This window comes from Antrostomus carolinensis, unplaced genomic scaffold, assembly GCF_000700745.2.
Source record: "Antrostomus carolinensis isolate BGI_N321 unplaced genomic scaffold, ASM70074v2 scaffold17456, whole genome shotgun sequence".
Taxonomy (NCBI): domain Eukaryota; kingdom Metazoa; phylum Chordata; class Aves; order Caprimulgiformes; family Caprimulgidae; genus Antrostomus; species Antrostomus carolinensis.
In genome coordinates this window covers 31,106-51,243 of record NW_010319993.1, presented here as the reverse complement: position 1 = coordinate 51,243, position 20,138 = coordinate 31,106, and the positions used below count along the sequence as shown (strand labels likewise).

Genomic DNA, 20,138 nt, shown 5'->3' with positions numbered 1-20,138 from the left:
TCGCAGTCGGGAAGGGGACAGGTGCTGAGTCCGTGTCTGAAAAGTCCTGGGCGAGGGTGGGAGGTGCTGCTGTTGCACGAATATCCTTCTCGGGGTGGCCTCCGAGGTACCTTCCCCCGCCGAAAACACCCCCGAGTTAACGCTTCCTCGAGGTCCATCCCCATTTCCCTGAGCCCGTCGTCCTCACAGACCTGGCTGGTGGAAGCCTAAAAAGTCTCTTACTTTCCTGCTCTCCTCCTGCTCCCATTGAAGGAGGAGGGAGGACAATGTGTAGTGCTTCTCTGGGCTTTTCACTCGTGCGAACAAGTAAAATTCAGAGAGTAATAGTGTCAAAAAGTCACATTGCTTTTCCGTGTCAGTTGAAATACTGGTAGTAATACTCTGAAACAGATTCCATCCCCCCTCCCCATCCCGGGATTTAGTAAAGAGGAGTAAACTTTGTTTTTCCCCCCTGACTATTGGTAATTAACTCATGTTTTCTATCATTTGGAGTGCTGCTGTTCTCTGGCACCTGCTAACTTTGCATATAAGCAGTTGATTTAATTGTTGTTTATTCAGTCTGATCTCTTGCAGATAGTATTGACCAATATTGGAAAAAGAAAATGGTCAATCATGTGATATTTTTTCCCATACAACTGATGCTGTATTTTGTTCCAGATCTGTAAATAGTGTAAGATTTTGAAGGCTAGAGTTTTTCTGAAATGAACAGATGTGGTTATCTTCCTTTGTTAGGCAGGCATTCCCTGTCAGTAGGGAAATAGTACTCACCAAAGTGAGATATTTTAATTTTGAAGTTAATATTTAAACCACTTCAAATGCTAAGAGAAGATTCCTCTCAGATATGTTAAGTATGAGACATTTATTCTTTTTTGTTGTAGGTCTGCAGATTAAAACTAAAAAGCATTTTCAAGCTCTAAGGTGTCGCAGCTATTTGAATTCTGAAAGCAGCATTAATTTTTTCCATGTTGCTTGTAACTTCTTTTTTTCTGTTTCCATTTCTCATCTAAATATGTAGCTTGTTTAACTTTTTAGGAAATGTGTGTGCATAGTTAACAGTGATCAGAAATAACTACTCAGCTTATAACGTGGTGCACTAAAATTGTGATATCTTAAAAACGTTACAGTTCTTAATAGATAACAGCATCAGCTGCTTTGCCGTGGGTGTTGCCAAGTGCTTCGTAAAGCAAGCTTCAAGACTTGTGCAGGGAAATAATTGATAAACTTTTAAACTGGTCTTAACCAGGCCAGTTGCAGAACAGATGGCAGCTCCTCCTGAAAAATGTTCTCTATTGTGTGTATGCAGGATACTTTAGTGTCTTACAGAATGTGAACGGTCACAATATGAGCACTGTGACATTACAAGAAGTTTTTTAAAGCAAGATTCCTGTATTTTTCATGTATAAGGCTGTATTGATGATGGCTTCCCTGACTGCTTTTTCCAGAACCACACACCATGTCTTCTGTTGTGTCATCAAAAGAAGATACAATGTCGTCTGAAAAAGCAGATGAGAAACAACCTGAAGCTGAAAACAAAGCTGAGGAAAGTGATGAGGATGAAGAAGAGGAAGAAGAGGAGGAAGAAGAAAAGGGTGTGTGCTTTTCCACTGAATAAGTTGTCCTTTAAAAAAAGCCAAGCTTACTGAGTGCAGTTTCTTCTGATCTAGGCTGATTGTAGAATTATTGTTTAGGAGATTCAATTGTGCATCTGTCTCATGGGTCATAAATCACTTCCAAGTTGGTTGTAACAGGCAACACTAGAAACAGCAATACTGGTGGTCCTCAGGAAAGATGGAAGGAATTTGCCAGCATCCTGGATTCCTACACTAGGTGGTTTGTTGTTGTTGCTGTTGTATAAACTACTAGATAATAATAAGAGGTAGCATCCTGTATCAAATTATTTGTATTAAAAATACATATCTAAAAAAGAACCCTTTTTTGCCAGTAACACTCTGAAGTGATCCATGTTTTCAAGAGGGAGAAACTTGAAAAAATAGTGCAGTAGCTTTGGAAACAATACAGATGCCTTTGCTTAACCACTGTGAATTACTTTGCTGGGTACCAAAATTTAATTATATTGGAGGGGATATATTCCATTTTACTAATTTTGGCAATAAAAATCATGGCGATCTAGAATGAGCAAGCAAGGCAGATTTTGTGTTGTGGCATGTAATTGAAGAGGGTAGTCAAGGAGTACAAGATGTGAAGAAGGAACTACTATGCAAAAATGTTAGTTTTCATCATGAAATCTCTAGGTGCCTGTTTTGCACACGAAAGCATCTGTGGAAATAAGAGTTGCAGTATGGCACAGTGAAAACCAAATCACTGATGGTCTTGGATTCTTAAAAAAGATGAAGTTTGTCTTTAGGAAAGGTAGTAGAAAGAAAAAAGATGGTGCTGTTTGGGAAACTAGAGTAATTAGAATTAGATTTTTAGAAATGACTGTTTCTTGTGTACACACAAGTGTGCTTTGCTCTGTTTTCTTCAGATCCATACCCAGTTTGGATTATGTTCATACAGCTTTTGAAGCTGCTTTTAGATGTTAAAGCCAGGATAGCCCATCTGTTTAATGCTAATAATAGTTTGATTTGAGGTAAAGTATTTTAGTATGAAATGCTTAGGTGAAGGCTTGTGTTTTTCTCTTGAAGCAGTATCATTAGTGATGTGCAATGTATACATAAAACAATCTAAATGTATTCATTACTAAGCAGTACCAGAATTTCTAGGAATAGTATTCTTGGAGTATCTGTAACACTCGTACTGTGCCCTGCAGAGTGCTGCGCTGCATAGTCCTGTGAGCTGTTGTACAGTCCTGCTGTGCTCATGCTTCTGCCTTTCCTGGAGATATATGTGGGTCCTTCAGTCCAGCAGTGGGAAGAAAAAGTGTCTGCAGCTATGTTGGGCTGTCCTTTTGCCCGTCTGGTGGTAGTATTGTCCCTGAGAGAGCTCAAGTGGAGCTGCCAAGCAATGTCAGTTCTGTACCTCAGAAAGGCAGTGAAGGGAGAGGACGGTGTGGTGGTTTCACTTGGCCAGCACTTGCAAATATGTAGTGTTTCAGTCTCCACCGAGGGGGAAATGCCCAGTCTTGTCCTTGAAGGTTAGATGGGATGCAGGATTGTGGTTAAGATTCCTCTTGTTATATGTTTTATACATATATATATATATATATATATTATATACATCTCCATAGAATCCCATTGATCTATTAGCCAAAGATTTGAAAGTGTCATAATAATTGGTTATGTCATTATCCATTTTTGATTTGCCATGTCAAAGGTTCAGTTTTATATGGCCTGTTGCTACAGTCGAATCTGCTCAGGTAATGCAAAATACTGTGTTTAAGGAAGCTGTCTTTTGCAGAAAAGAGTCTCATTGTTGAAGGAAAAAGGGAGAAAAAGAAGGTAGACCGATTGACCATGCAAGTGTCCTCGTTGCAAAAGGAACCTTTTACAATTACACCAGGTAAGCTTGTCCTCTCACATAAGAATTGTGAGTGTTGGGGATGATAATGAAACCTCTTAAAATATCAAATTATTAATTTGTTGTGGCTGAGACATAACTTAAGAGTCATGATTCATTTTAAAATTGTAAGGCTATTATATGAAAACTCTCTTTTATTCTGGAGCATCAATTTAAACCATAGAAGTTATATACTGTTTAAACTTACCTGGAACAGGATTTGCAGTACTTAGCCACCAATACCAAAGGCAGGAGCAGCTAGAATAAAAAGAAACGCCACATCCTTGTACCCTGGTCTAGGTAGTATCAAGTAAGGAAGTTAAAGAGAATGTCAGGATGCCTAATTGATAGGAAGAGGTCTGCATAATGTTTGACCTCTTACAATGTCTGATGCTATTCTGAAATAACTTCTTTGCTTTTTTTAAAAAGACAGTAGATAGTTGAAGCTATAAACACAGAGGTAAATATGAATGTGGTGAATAGCATAATTGATTTTAACTGTTTCAGGAAAAGGACAAAAACTCTGTGAAATTGAAAGGATACAATTCTTTCTGAGTAAAAAGAAGACAGACGAACTTAGGAACCTGCACAAACTCCTCTACAACAGGCCAGGCACTGTAAGAACTTAAAATCAATCTTGTATATCTACTAGTTCTCATGCATAGTGAAAATGTTTGTAGCATAGCTTTTTACATTTGCACGTGTGAATCTACTTCTCAAGTGTCATTTTTTTACAAGCTACTTAGAAAATAAATATTGCAGGGCCAGTTAAGCAAGCCTAGAATTTTTCAAACTCCTGTAAACTACTCTCCGTATAAAAATCCTATGGAAAGGTGTACTGAATTGTAAGTCTTCTTGAATATAGATTTTTGATATATTTTGTTTAATAGGGGGAGGAGTGGTTTAACTTATGAGAATGAATTGCAAATAATTTATGGTTCACATACTAAAAGCTGCTGACATGCAGATTATAGTAACAATACTCCCTGTGGTTATTTTGTTCAGCGTAGCTTTTTCTTAGTACTTCTGTTTCTTTTATGTTTGAAACCTGTTAGTCAGTTTTAATATGTTGCTACTTACCTAGTCATTTTCTCCTTTAGGTTGCACAAAGTAAAGTAAAACTACATTATATGTAAAATCTTAATAGTGATTTTTGTCACATTTATCTAAGACAATTAAAATACTGGTTAAAAACTGATGTGCTTGCTTTTGTATGTAAGGATGAAACTTAAGGAAATGTAAGAGCAAATCTTTCTTGGAGCCCTTTATGCATCAGTGATTGTGCCTTAAACTTCAGGGTAAATATGACCCATTTTCCTTGCTAATAGGGATAAAACAGATGTAGAGAAATTAAGGCAGATTAAATTTTACAGTTTCAGTACACTTACCGTATTTATAGGTATTTGTTTTTAGTCTTTGGAAACTTGATCAGCTAGCACATAAACCAGGGATTGAATAGTACCAGTACAGATGCGTGCTAGCTGCAATATGTCATACCACTGCTGCAAATGCAATGCTTGTTTAAATGGCAAAGTACTGAGAAGAGAACAGTAAATATTCATGACAACTTCCTTCTGTGAATTATGCCATTTATTCAGTATGGCAGTAAGGCAGAGTAGAGAATTTCTGACTTGGTGCATACAGAGTTTTGCAAACTTTTGGGTTGTCCTGCAGTAGAATTTAATTGTTTAATAGGAAGGGTACAATGACAGAACCATGTAACTTTCAGATTTAATTGGCTTTACTGTGCAAGTCATCAAACTGCATCTATTTACCCTTCATGAAACCAGTAATGCTCTTCTGCCATCTTTGGGTAGAGGTACTGGGATGGCGTTACATCAGAGTCCCTCTTTCCCACTTGAGATTGCGGATCTGAGACATAACTGATTTAAGAGACGATTGTTTATTGATTATGCAGCATGCTACTGAGAAACTAACATCTCAGTGATACTGTCAATAATTTACTAATAGATAATCTAATGAACTGATAGACACATGACTATGTGCAGTTTCATAATTATATGCAAATAATACAATTGTAAATTGATACTTAACACTCCTAAATCATACTAATTAGACACAGCTGCTGTAGAAATACAGCTCTTGCCCTTCCCTCCCACGCTGTTTATTTGGTTGCAATTCCACCCTGACTTTGCTCTGCTCTCCCACATTTAGTCTTTTGGACGTAGACTCATTGCAAAGTCCAGCTGGATTGCTGCAGCATCCCAGTGGTTTGAATCCAAAGCTATGAGAATATATTTATTTGCTTGGAAATATATCGGTATGGTTTCATCCAAAACTATATGTAATCGGAATTGTAGGGAACTCTGAATGCTGTTTTGATATAGTGAAGGTCAGATGTTGTCTTGTAATGCACGTGCTGTATGTGCTTTGGATCATAATTAACATTTTTAATAAAACCTACCAATACCATCTGCAAATTTTCTCTAGGTGCTGAACAAAGATAATTCTCTTTGGAAAAGGAGCTTAGCTTTGGTAAAATTGTAAACTAATGGAGAAACACGAGGAACAAAATTTGTAGAACGGTTGAAAGTGAGTTCAAATTATTCTTGATAGTGTTAAAAAGATCTCAGAAGAATTAAAGATTTGGGGATGTTTTTTTAAGTTCTTTATTGGTAAAAGGAGATGGTGTAAAAAAAAAACAAACAAACAAAAAAACCAAAACAAAACTTAATATATTTGGGATCTTGATGGGAGCAATTTTTCCATCATGAGGGCTACTGCAGTGAAATTTCAGCCCTGACTGCAAGTATAATGGTCAAAGTTGTAAACTGGGTGGTATGTGAATGCCAAAATCAGTCATGCTAAAGAAAAGGTTCGAAAGTACAATCAAGGTCCCGTGTAAGACTTTAGAAAAGCAAGTAAAGCAAATCTGCTTTAGCAGATTTATGCAGTAAACATAAAATTCACTGTCCTATAACAAATTACATGGTACAAACCATGCAACAGGCTTCATACGATCACAGTTGTGCAAACCTCTACGTAATGATGCAGTGCATTCTAAACCAGCTTGAAATGGCAGGTGATTTTACCTAGTAAGTTATTAAAAGGAATTAGAAGTACCAAGATCACAAGAAGTTAATTGCTGTAGTTTGGCATAATCCCTGTGGGTTATAACTTAGTGTCTAACTTTTTGTCAACAGAAAGCTAAATGCTAGAATAGATTTTTCTTCTATGAAAAGTTAACACATGTAATTGGATTAAATCTTTTAAACTACTTGAAATGGAAAGTAATCTGTGTGTTCTGTTCTAGGTTGCTTCCCTAAAGAAGAATGTGGGTCAATTCAGCGGGTTCCCATTTGAAAAAGGAAGTGACCAATACAAAAAGAAGGAAGAAATGTTAAAAAAGTAATGACCTCTGTTGCTACTTAACATGGCTCGACTCATGCTAATGCACTCCTTTTTATCTTCAAAATTTTACTTCAGATTAAATTAAATCTTTAAGCTGAGTGGTGGTTTCCTGGAGCCATATGATCTGCTTCTGAGCTCATTTTAATAAGAAACTGGTATCTTAAGGCAACTTGAAATGTATTAAAAAGAGTTAAATTGTGAACATTTTATTCCCAATTCCTACAGTACTGGCTTTAACTGTTACGTGCTAACTAGCAGATTCCTCTGCTAAGTGAGAGGAAAACATTATTTCCCCAGGGCAGGCACAACATTGTGAATATATTGTGCTCTGTTCATGGTGCAAACTTGCATCCTTCTATGCCTCAAAACCTTCCTCCTTCAGAATCAAAGCCATTTCTGCTTAGTGTATATTAAACATATAGTCTTATTTCTAGAATTGCTGTAGCAAATAGTCTTAATTTTTTAATATGTTGTTTATATTTTATACTGTCTCCCCACATAAGCTGCTTCTCTGGTAATAGGAGAAGCTGCTGCATCTTGGCTTTAACTGGACCGAAAGGGTTTAAAAATGCCCTTGCATATTTGTGCAGCTAGTAGTAGCAAATTAAAGAGCTAATAACTTCTACACAATTGATTCTAAATCTTTTTTTTTGGGTCAGTTTATTAATAGTGGGAAGGCTTCCAGAATTTGGAATTTGCAAATTTTCTTTCTTCAGATTGACAAACCCTACAGCTAGAAAACTGCCTAAGACATGTGAATCTACAAGACAAACTGTCTCAGGATGGGAGTTTAGACCATTTCCCACTGGTTTGATTGGATAATGTTTCCTCTTATCTGAAAAGGTCACAAAGTATTTTTGCACTTTTTTTTTTTCATAGTTTCCATATGAAAGAACTGCTAGTTAAGTTTTGTTACCCTTCAGTCTTCAGCAAATATTCTGAAAACTGGTTGCATTGTCACTCTTATATCAACGTACTGAGCCCTATGTGTTTGTGTTAACTGTGGTAAGTTCTGCTGCTGTTCATCGCTCTGTATGAAATGCTGCTGATTAGATGATTAATCTGTTCCATGTGGTTGATTTCTGCCCACACTGTACACTTACATGTCATAACGTTTGAACAGCTTTGAACAAGATGAACAAAGGCCAAAACTTATTTTGCAGAATCCTTCTGTTTGGGTTGTAAGCTAAAAAGAATGAGGGTTGAGGTTGCTGTGGGAGTCAGAGTTCTTGGATTTTGTAAGTCAAAACTACTTGCTGTAGAAGTTGCTGACTCAAAACTTGGATGCACTTCTTTATTCCACACTTGAACTGCATTTTAATACTTGGTACATAATGTTTGCCACTACCTGCAGATGTACCTTCAAAGCATGAAAGGATTTGGAAGGTGATATTTATTCTTTGTGTATATTAGTTCTAACCTAAGTTAAAATACAAGGACAAATGCCACATGTAACACAAGTTGTAAGGGATTTTAGTTAGAGAAGCAATAGAACCATAAAATCCTAAAGTCAGTATGCTGGTCTTGAAAGACTGAAACAAACTTCAATGCTGTGCAGTTTTTAAATCTGTCAACAAGTTAAGTGGTTTTAACTGTCTTTTAAAATGCAAAAGATTGACTTTTGATTCTGCATGAATTACTGACAAGTATTCAGTGTGTCCCCAAAAGCTAAACGGGAAGGCTCTCTGCATGTTAAGATTGCACAAATTTTTTTATAACCTTGTCTAGAAAAAAGAAAGATTTTACTTAGTTGTTGGAAGGATGGTGGTTGAACTATACTGTGAGGCAGGGAGGTGCACCAAACCAGTTAGGATTTCCTGTTCCCATGCCCTAAAACATGGGAGAACAAGGTTGTTCTGCCCCCTTAAAAGTCTGAGTTTAAAAGGACAGTCTGAAATTAAATGGTACTTCAGAGAAGTTACAGGGCATCATGAAATAGTTGTGCTGACTTTTAAAATTAATAGTGAAAAATAAGTTTCCTTTGACTTTGATTACCAGAAATAGCTATTAAACTTGAGAAAAATGGTCAGACAATGAAATCCACTTTTCAGGCAGCGTTGTACAGAAATGAGTGAAGAGGAGAGTATAAACATTTGAAGGGAGGTAAAGGGTAGAATAAGTAGGGGTCCGTTTTGTTTTGTTTGGTTTGTTTGGGTTTTGGAGGGTTTGGTTTGTTTTTAAATCTCAGTAAGCTTGCATTCTGATGTCATATGGTCAAGGATTTGACATTTTCTTTCCACATTTTTTCAATACTGGTGGGACAGTTAGTTCAAGATCCTTTTGGGAGTAAAAGGGATGGTTTCAGAGTTTCTCTTAACCTTCTGTCTTCAGAAGTACTTTGTAAATAGGTGAAGTACCATAGAAAATAAAGAGAGACCTCTTTCCCCCTTAGATTTCAAGTCTTGAACCAACTGGATTTCCTTTCCAAGTTTGATTCTTTCTTTCTTTTTTATATATCCTACCAGTCTTGAACCAACTGGATTTCCTTTCCAAGTGTGGTAGACAGAGATTCTGGAGAAGATTTGGGGTTTTTTTTTTTTAAATTAAGATTTTATAACATTTTTTATATATCCTACTTTATGCACATGTAGATTTGGGAATTTTGTTTTAATTTGCTTTATGTAATATGGTGGTGGTTCTTCACTTAACTACAGATAAGACTGGAAATGTAGTTAAGTGTATATATTCATGTCTGTTGTCAGGTTGAAGACACAGAACAGCAGCTTCTAGCAGTCAATGTTGACTGATTGTTTAGAGTGTGATACTGAATCTTTTTTTTTCTCTCTCTCTCTAGATTTAGAAATGCAATGTTGAAAAGTATCTGTGAAGTTCTTGACTTGGAAAGATCAGGAGTTAATAGTGAGCTGGTAACCAGAATCTTAAACTTCTTAATGCACCCAAAATCTTCAGGCAAGGTGAGATGCAGGTGGTTGTGCTTGCTTTTATAGCTCTGTTCTGATGAAAAATGCAGCTGTCTGCATTGCTTGTTATTTGCTTGTTACTGGTGGCAATACAATTACTGTTCTAACTTACTGAATCACAGGATGTTGGGGATTGGAAGGGACCTCGAAAGATCATCCAGTCCAATCCCTCTGCCAGAGCAGGAACCTAAATGAGATCACATAGGAAGGCGTCCAGGCGGGTCTTGAATGTCTCCAGAGAAGGAGACTCCACACCCTCCCTGGGCAGCCTGTCCCAGGGCTCTGTCACCCTCACAGTAAAGAAGTTCCTTCTGAAATTTAAGCAGAACCTCCTGTGTTCCAGCTCACACCCATTGCCCCTTGTCCTACCATTGGGCATCACTGAGAAGAGCCTGGCTCCATCTTCCTGACATTCACCCTTAACATATTTATAAACATTAATGAGGTCTCCCCTCAGTCTCCTCTTCTCCAAGCTAAAGAGCCCCAGCTCCCTCAGCCTTTCCTCATCAGGGAGATGCTCCACTCCCTTCATCATCTTGGTGGCTCTGTGCTGCCCTCTCTCCAGCAGTTAGTAGCGGTTAGTAGCAGTTAGTGAAGTAGCAGTGGCTTTTTGAAAGAGAGTAGCTCTGCTGCTGCAGGCATCCATAATGAGATGAGGACTTAGAAACTCTGATGCTCACATGTAAGTGCACCCATTGTACACTGTTAGAGCACAGAAGTGCGTGTTGTCAACGCAGGAAGCTAATTAGAGATATCCATACCCAGATACCATAAGTAGCTTCTGCTTTGTGGGTGAACGGAGAGGAACAGACATAATATGTGAGCACGAAAGAAAAATTTAAAAAAAGGTGTCAGAGCAAGGAAATGAAACATGAAAGGACAGGAAAATAAATTGTCAGATGTTACCTGGGTACGCTACAAGTTGGCAAGTGTATGTGATCGCATTTGATCACCACAAAATGGAATTTATTGCAAGGCTAAGAAAACTTGCTTTAATTAGATGCTGGTGCACTAGACTCAGCTGCCAAGACTACCAAATTCTGTTATTAATCTTCTTGGACTTTCACTTTTTAATCTAATAACAATACTTAAATAATTAGGCTGTTTCTCAGGAGATTAAATTTATTTGCAGCAGATACTGGTAAGGAGTCTGCGTGCTGCCTTAGGGCCACTGTTACTACGTGACAACAAAATGCAGTTTTGCATAAGACATGACAGAATTTCTGCCTTTCTGTCTTCCAAAGAGTTGTCAGCTAATTTATTACCAGAAGAAAAAGCTTGCTTTTATGGGTTGGGAAGGCATAGGTGGGTAAAAGGTTCCATCTAGATTGTTCTTGCTTCCCTTCCCTAACCTCCAACTTTTGAATATTTGGTTAGGGGAGTGGAAGAGTTGCTTAGCTTAGAGCTGAAATTTCATTTCACTCAGCTCCATCTCTGTAATGAATTTCTGCTTACTGCAAAATGTTCTGGCTTAAGTGTGGTATATAGAATAGTCCTGGGTTTTGTTATGAAGAGACTTCTATATTTGTTTACTCTTCTTTCATGTGATTTGAATGTATATTTTTAAAATTCACTTTCATATTGCTACTTGGATTATACACATCCTTGTCTTTCAGCCATTGCCAAAGTCCAAAAAAACACCGAGCAAAGGTGGCAAAAAAGAACGCAGTAGCACTGGAACAACACGAAAAGCAAAACGTACCAAGTGCCCAGAGATCTTGTCAGATGAATCCAGTAGTGAAGATGAAAAGAAAGAAAAGGATGACTCTTCAGAAGAAAAAGAAAGTGAAGATGAGGTAATGAGGCTTTTTTGTTTGTTTTTCAACATAAGGCTAAGTACATTTGTCTGCAGTTTGTCACTATGTGGTTGTTATCAGTTGGTAACTCTTGGAACACACAGAGTTGGAGGGTAAGTGATGTTTTAACTGAATGCTTTGAAAGAAAAGGGAACACATCTGCAATTTGGAAGAGATTTTCATAATTTCTTAGTGCATTAAAGTTGGAGAATCAATAAGATAAAAAGCAAAGGTTCTGATTCTTGGATGTATATATGTACCTTATAAAACCATTTGCTCTGTCCTTTTGGGGCAGGCAGGATTTCAAACATAATTGATTGCATTTCTTGTATCATCTTGTGATGACTTTATTGTAATTTCATAAAAATTCCCAGTATCTAGCTGTCTTTTTATTTCTGTCTAGGGTTTGGTTGGATACCTAGGACTTACCTTTGAGTTCACTAGAGATCCCTGACCTTCCTAGCTGCCTTGGTTTTGGATCTTGGTTCCATATTTTTCCTGTGTCCTAATCTCTCTTTTAGGGTTTGTGTCTTGGGTTGGAAAGATAAAGTGAGCAACATAGTAAGCAGCCTTGGAAAGATCCCTGCAATCTCCAAAGTGTTCTCATCTCACTGTATTTTCTGTTCTCTGGTTTTTTGGAAGCTTCTTTTAGCCTTGCATAGTAGGAGAGAAATGAGATTAACTTTCTATTTCCTTTTCGCTGTACATTCCATTTCAGCCCTGAACTTATTCACAGCATAGACACAAAACATGGAGGGACAGTACAAGTGTACAGCTGATTTGTGTACAAAGTGTACACTGATTTGTTCATATACCTAAAGCCTGGAAAAAAGGAATTAAAATGAGCTACAAGGCTCCATCTTACCCCATATTTTGCTTTAGAATGGAACTGCCTTTTTTGCCTTAATCAGAGCCCTGCAACAAACAGCAATTAGTCAACTGTTGATGTCCAAGGAAATTCTTTATGTAAGCTGTGGAACCTTTGGCTGTAATCTAAGACCGTTATTTATTTGAGTTACACTCTGTCTATTGCAGTGGAAGTGACAGGCTGTTAAATAATTGGAGTTATAGAAAATAGTAACAAAAATCTTTGTTGAAAGGCCAATTTAACAGTTTGGTTTTTGTCACTGTCATTTGGTAGGTGTTGGTTTTAATTTAACAACATGGTTCAATGAAGTTTCCTATGCCTCCATGAGACAAACTTAATTCTTAGTTTGCCTTTTTCTTTCCCCACAAATACCAAATTGAAAGAGGACTGAAATACTGCAAGTTCATTTTATATTTGTTCATCTCTTCAGCAAAACAGTTTTCCTACTGTGAGGAGAAGAATATTGCTTTCAGAGGCAGGAGTTGTCTTTTAGAAAATTTTTCAAGAACTCTGTTATTTAAAAAAATATATCCAAAAAACCACACCACCACCACCAACAGCAAAAAACCCAACCCAAAACAAAATGCCCAAACAAACAAAAAAAATCCAACAAAAAAACCCTCATAGTAAGCTCCATTTTATCTAACTGGATCTTCTTTGTTTCCTTTCAGAAGGTGTTAGTTAGATATGTCTGCCAGGCAATAGCTGAGTAGACTGAAGTCTGGAAACTGAAGTTGACTTGCAGGGAGTAAAAGCTTCATTAGTACAAAAACACTAGTATGTCAAATGAGTTTGAATGTAGGAAGTGATGAAATGGAAAATGTCTTAATTTGTACCGCTTTAGGATTGCAGCATTAAAGAAGAAAGTTAGATTTCTGACACTTTTTAACATCCTACAGGTGGAAGGATGTAGGCAGCATATCTGCTTTGCTGCTCCGGCTCTGTTGGAACCTTAGGCATGGAGTGACTGGAGTAGATTGTCCTGATTTGCATGTCTCTCTTGCTTGTAGCTCTTTTCTTTATACAATATAAACAAACAAAAAAACTGTACAGTGACTTGGAAGCAAAAGATACCCAAAATATTTTTATGTGCTGGGGGAGCATAATTTTATAAAAACTGGAATGTGAGTGCCAGCTTTTAACTTCTGACTTTGTAGCTGGTGATGGAGCTTTGGCAGAAACCTGAAAGCTGAAAAGTTAGAAACTACAAACATTTATTTAGAAATGGGGGGATCCTTGAGTGTATTTTCTGAATTTCAGCAGTGAAAGTCTTTATCCTTCATTTACACTGCAGAGCGAGTGCAACTGTAACTGAGCAAGCCAATATAAATAAATATAATCTGGTATATTAAATACTGGCTTCATGGGTGGCACCAGGTACTAATGGGAGAAGCAGTTAAAAAGGATGTGGTATTTTGTATTTAATTTACTTCTAGATGCTCTAGCTTTCTAAGATTACATGCAGCTAATTCTTTTTGCACTAGTTGAGGAGAACTACATTAGCTCATCTGTAATTTGGCCAGTTATTGTGACTAGTAAACCCCCAAAATTTTCCCATTAACATCAACAGAAGAGCTGATCTTAATTGTGTGATAGTTGGCTCAGTTGACTGCGCTGCCATTTTGAGTATAAATTAGAACTATGAATTTAGTAACTACTGTTAATTAATTGGTTTTGTTTCATTATATTGGTTCTCTGAAGTGTGGTTTATTCCTTGTCAATGTTCCATGTTTCCATGAGGGAAGTTTTCAGCCTTGTCAGAAGTATTATCTAAAGATTTTGTGTTTAGCACACATTTACTTTGTGCCAAAAATGCAGTGCACTGATACATGTATACTGTATATCTTTATGTTCCAAATTTCTTCTGTTGATGTTAATGGGATAATTTGGGGGGTTTACTAGGCACAATAATTGGCCAAATTACAGATGAGCTGATGTAGTTCTCCTCAACTAGTGCAAAAAGAATTAGCTGCATGTAATCTTAGAAAGCTAGAGCATCTAGAAGTAATTTGAATACAAAATACCATTTAAAGAAACATATTTAAAGTGATTTTATCAGCTAATTATAAGTAATTGTGAATGGAAAATTGTAGCATAACCAAACTACTAGTATCATCAAAAACTTCCATCTGTTTGAGCTTAAGACTCCATGTTAGAAGGACATGTGAAATTTAAAAGAACGTAGGAATACTCTTTGTGGACATATTCCCCTTATGGTATAGAGGCAGAAATTGCTAATAAAATACAGTAATTAAATTTGCTGCTTTAGTTTGTATTGACAGAAAGGATAATTTCCATTGTGGAGAAGAGGTATGGATTTTTCGGGTAGAAACCATCATTTTCAACTTCTGTTTTTCTTCTTTATAGCCCCCTAGAAAAGCATCTAAAAGAGAAAAATCTAAAAAGATTGCCAAAACCAAGAAAGCTGTGAAGGGTGCAAATGTCAAGAAGGCAGATAGCAGCACTACTAAAAAGAATCAGAACAGTTCTAGAAAAGGTAAATGTTTTAAATCTTTCATCATAAATTGTCTTGTAGCTTAACTAGCATGCTTATTGGAAAGCAAGCTTTTGTGTCTAAGTGTGAAGGAAAACAGAATTTGGTGAATTGTTGGGTTGCTACTTGATGTTTCTTTTCTTGCAACAGTAATGACAATATTTAAAAGTTCTTGGTTTGAGGACCATAATACATCAATTTAGAATTCTTGTAATAAACTTTTTTTAGTTTGACAGATTAAATTTAATCCATCTCATACTTTCTAGAGTGCATATTGATTTGTAAGCTGGTACTTCATCAACAATGATGCAGATTCATAAATAATTGTAGTACTGATAGCATTAGCTTTGTTTTTAAGATGTCTGTTTTTAAGATGACATTAGCTTTGTCTGGCAAGATGTCTGTTTTAAGGGAGAACATTTGCATCATATGTTTGGGGAAAGTTCTGATGGCTTCTGTTTTGGAGGAAAAAAAGCAGACAAACTGAAAATCTTTTATCACAATTGAAATTATTCTTTATATTTAGAAAGTGAGTCTGAAAATAGTTCAGATGATGAACCTTTAATTAAAAAGCTGAAGAAACCACCCACAGATGAAGAACTCAAGGAAACTGTCAAGAACTTGTTGGCCAATGCAAACTTGGAGGAGGTGACGATGAAACAGATTTGCAAGAAGGTAAGCAGATATGATTTTGCAGTCTTTTTTTAGGCAGTGGCTTGTCTGTGAACTGACTTTTGTCATCGTTTCAGAAATGCAAGTTTCCACCCTGCAGAGTGGTTCAGAAACAAAGTAGTTTTGCATTGATTTATTTACTTGCTAACAGCTATAACAAGGATTTAATCTTAAGATATGCAACACTGATACCCAACATTAGAAGGGAAATCTCCAGAGGAAAATTAGCTGTGTGCAAAATAGGAGTATTGCCTCCAAAACAACTGCCATGTAGTAAAGTGAAATACTGGAGATGTTGAGACGGTGCAGCAGCTTCCTCCTGTCAGAAGGGGAGAGCTGTGTTCTGCTCTCTGTATGCTTCTGCTCACCTTGCTCTCATTCTTCCTGTGATTCTCTTTGAGTCCATACAACTCTCATCTATCAGCTAAAAATGAAGTTCTCATCTGAGTTAGTGAGTTGAATCCATTCAACAAGAAATACAGTAACTGTCAGGACAGGTGCCAGGAAGGAACCACATGGCTGGGAAGGGGGAGGAAAAGTGACAAAACCACAGACAATACTGTCACCTTGACATTTTCTACAGTCAGTTAACTCACATGTTTGTTTTCCTGGTACTTCAAGAAGTTGTCTTGAGAAAATTAAACCAGAAGTTACTCTTATGAGAACATTATATGTTTATATTCTGTACAAACATTTTGTCATGTTTATAGTCATTCTAGAAGTCTAAAATTTGGTATAATACAGAAATAAAATATTCTGCATTGGTTGTCAGTGTTGGCATCTGGTTTTTGTTTGTTTAGTCCTCTCCCACCCAGTTAACCAAAGGACAGTTGTAGGATAGCACTCAAATAGGTTGGCTTTTGTATTATTCACTTGAAAGGATCACAGTTTTACTTATTACCAGAAAATAAATAAGCCTTGGGATTTGATCTGTGTTTAGCATGCTACAGTAACGCAGGGGTATCTGACTATTTAGACAGCATGTAAGACAAGGACTGGAGAATTCTTACTTGCCTGACATGGCAAGCTAGGCATTCCAAGTTGTTGATGTGAAAAATCATAGTACTAGATTAAGTCAGTGACCAAACATAAAAATATACATGTATTTAAATATTTATGTGGTCAAAATATTAAGGACAGGAAAATAAGTTTGTCCCTCTCCCTAATTAACAGAGGGCACTTTGGCAGTTGTAATCGTAGAAGTACTACAACAGTTTCTGCCCTTATTTAATTTAAGCTCCTTCTATTCATAGAGTACATTGAATGAAAGTAATTTGAGGTCTGGTTTGGTTTGGTTTTATTTACCTTTTATTTTTTTTAGGTGTATGAGAACTACCCTAGTTATGACTTATCTGACAGGAAAGACTTCATTAAAGAAACAGTCAAAGAGGTAAAGACTTTGTTGTTTCTAAAACATTCTGGGTTGGGTGTTTTTTTTTCCTTCAGCCTGTTGGAAAGTGGTATGGCATCCTGTTACACTGGTTTTAATAGCCTCCTGTGTAGTGTTGGAAGTTTAGTGCTCTGATAAAATCAAATTCTGGCTCTGATTTTTTTTTTTTTTCTTTTGTATTCCTCTTCCAAAAATTACTGCTTCAGACTCTATTTTCTTAGCATGCCACTACTACTCTTATGAATATCTTTGGTAAGCAGAACTAAAATTAAAGCTATCATCATTTCTTTTTTGTGACTTTTACTCTCTGCAAGCTGTGCATTTGCTTTAAATTACAGCCTTGTCTGCAAGGTGCATTATAATTCATGCACTGACCACGTACATTCGTAGGTAACAATGCATGAGGTTGTATAAGCTCTGGAATGAAAAGAAGGCAAAAGAGGATAAAGATGGATAGCTTCTCTCTGTATGTGCTCCTGGTGGCACAGTTAGAGTGTTGCATTTGAGTTTGCTGCACTGAAGATGAGGCCTGATCTAACGTACTCATGACAAAGGGTTTGTTGTCCAATCTGTGATTGGCAATTTGTTTAAAAAAAATTAAAAAATAAAAACAAAAATCAAGTTCAATTACTTTTGCTTGCCCCAAAACTAAAAATTGAACTAGAGAAGTGAGGTTCACTTAGTGCTGAGTTACTTTATTAACTTTTCTTTCTCTTGTGGCTTCATTTGCAGATGTTGATGTCTGGTTATCTAGAAATAGTCGTGCCTATGTGCTTTGCATGCATGTGTCACTATCAGCAAAGGCATAAAAGAGCAATTTGTCTGCTGTAGGGATGTTCTCGGGGGTTTGTGATAGCACAAGTAGAGTGTATTTTCCTGATAGTCTGCTGCAAAAGGAGAGGCTGTATGTAATTGCATTGAGAGGAAGGAGAAAACTAATACAGTTCTCTTTTCAGTTGATTTCATGATCTGATTTGACTGTGGGAAATGAAGATTCCTGCTTTCATGTTCCCATGGATTTGAAGATCTGATAGGCACCAGCAAAAGGAGAATATATCTTACCCTTGTGGTATTTAGTCAGAACTGATTCTGCTGATCTCATGTTAAGAGTGTTGATGTAAATTGCTTTGTGTATTTTTTTTTTTTAGCTGCATTTGATGCAGTTTTTAGTTGAACATACAAGTTTTGTGCATGGCAATAAATGTTCTCCTTTTTTTTTTTTTGTTATAGTTTTTGTACATTTTGAATTGCTTTGTATAACTAGATTAATTAGAACCATTGTAGCTTTTTAGTGTGGATTACTAGCCTGCAGGAGATTTTTAAAATCAAGTAAGATGAAAGCTGCTTATCTGCACATACACATGCAGAGACTGGATACTGCAGTATTGGTTATAAAGAGATTTGGAATACATATATCCATTCTGATAATAACAAGTTAGTCACATGTTAATGTCTTTTATATTCTGAATACATTCTTCAGATGCAGAATTATTCTGAATCTAGATTGCTGTCTTGCATGTGTAGGCACCGCGAGAACTGTTAAAGCATGGTAACTAATTGGCATAGAGATGTTATTTTTGTATTTTAAAAGGCTTTCTGTTGTGTATATAAAGTTATTTCAGATTTTTTTTTTTTTTTTTTGGTGCAAATCAGTTTTTTTAATCTTGTTATTTTAGGATTTATGACATGAAATGTCAGTGTTCAGCAGTGAGGCTGTGATGAAAAGTGGTATAAGGAGGTTTCATGAAACTACAAGCGAGTTGAGGTTTTCTGATGTTTGTCCCATCTGACCTTGTACAGAAAAAAACAAACTGTAGTTTTATACTTAAGCTTTCAGCATTTAACTTTGTACAAAAGACTGACAAGGTACATCTGTTTCAGTGGCTTGGCATAGTAAATAAACTCCCTCCAAAGGCTGTAGGAAAATTTCTGAAGCTCACTTTGCAAAAAATCTTTTACTTTAGTGTCTTGACTTGATGGCCTAGCGTCCTAGAAGCGGGGATCCAAGATGTGCAGCTGGGAGGTTCGTTTGATAGCTCTGGAAATCGACTGGGGATTGTGAATCGGGCAGCGCTGACGTGTGTGTTTAAGCCTGTCTTCTGTATGGGAAAGCTCTTCTGAACCTCAGCCTTGATGCCTCAACATGGACAATGGTACTTTTAAGCCAGCAGTTGCACTTTGGCTCACAGCTTTTTTGGATCAAAGTGAACTCTTTGCCTAAATTTTTGTTGTTTAGATTTGTGTTCTCCACACACCTTGTTGTTCATACGGAACTCCTGCGCTTGAAATCATGAAACTAGTCATTGCCAAAGTGTTGCCTGCCATTGACGCCATAAGCACAGGATCACTCTGACTGTTGTATTGCTGGAAAGACAGACAAAGCATATTTTTTTTAAATTTTATTATTGTACAGTTGAGAAATAAGGGTTCATAAAAGATCTAAATTCTGAAAATGTTCAGCCAGCTCGACTATTCCTCTTCACACACTTTTTAAATTTCTTTGCGTGTAATCATTTATAATGAGGCTGAATGTAATGGGGGGTTTTGTATTCAATAAATGTCTTTCACAAAAATGTAAATCAGTTTTGATGACCTAACATTTGCTTAAATGTATAGTAAAAAAAAATAATAATAAACAGAAACAAGGTTGTTGTCTTTATCTCTCATCTGGTAGAAACTATTAAAGCCTGATGTGGCAGGCTTCCCTACTTGAAAGGTAATATCTCTGAATTTCTGAAATGTATGTCCTTGTACCAGGGTAAGATTTTACATCATCTGTGAATTGGTTTGGTTTTGGTTGGGGGTTTTTTTTTTTCTGTTTTTCTCTGAACTATCTTAGCATAAAGAACACTTTTGATATTTTTAATTGCAAATTTGAAAGTTCCCAAGTCCCGCTTAAAAGCAGAAATTACTTGTGTCAAATTTTGCTGGGGTTTTGGATGGATTTTCTACGAATACTTGAACTGCCATGTGATTTTTATGTAAATATACCAGTAGGTTTAATTATGTGGGTCAGGAACTGGTTTTTAAGGTGAGCAACTCCCAAGTATAAATATCTTTTACAGTGTAAATTCTAAGGAAAACTTACAAAAGGGTAGTGTACTTCTCTTTATGGTATATATGCATTACTTGCCACTTTGGACTTGTGCACATGGAATGGAATTGAACT

The 20,138-nt window shown here is 36.7% G+C and overlaps 1 protein-coding gene across 1 annotated transcript; it reads left to right on the top strand.

The window, feature by feature from the left end:
• Window positions 1–1,446: 1,446 nt before the first annotated feature.
• On the top strand, window positions 1,447–18,407 carry DEK (DEK proto-oncogene). The gene is made up of 10 exons (XM_010169476.2): window positions 1,447–1,589; window positions 3,358–3,459; window positions 3,964–4,073; window positions 6,731–6,825; window positions 9,623–9,743; window positions 11,366–11,545; window positions 14,781–14,910; window positions 15,434–15,582; window positions 16,901–16,969; window positions 17,926–18,407. The coding sequence occupies exons 1-10, from the start codon at window positions 1,454–1,456 to the stop codon at window positions 17,935–17,937; spliced, it is 1,104 nt and encodes a 367-aa protein (XP_010167778.1). The 5' UTR covers window positions 1,447–1,453; the 3' UTR covers window positions 17,938–18,407.
• The last annotated feature ends 1,731 nt before the right edge of the window (window positions 18,408–20,138 follow it).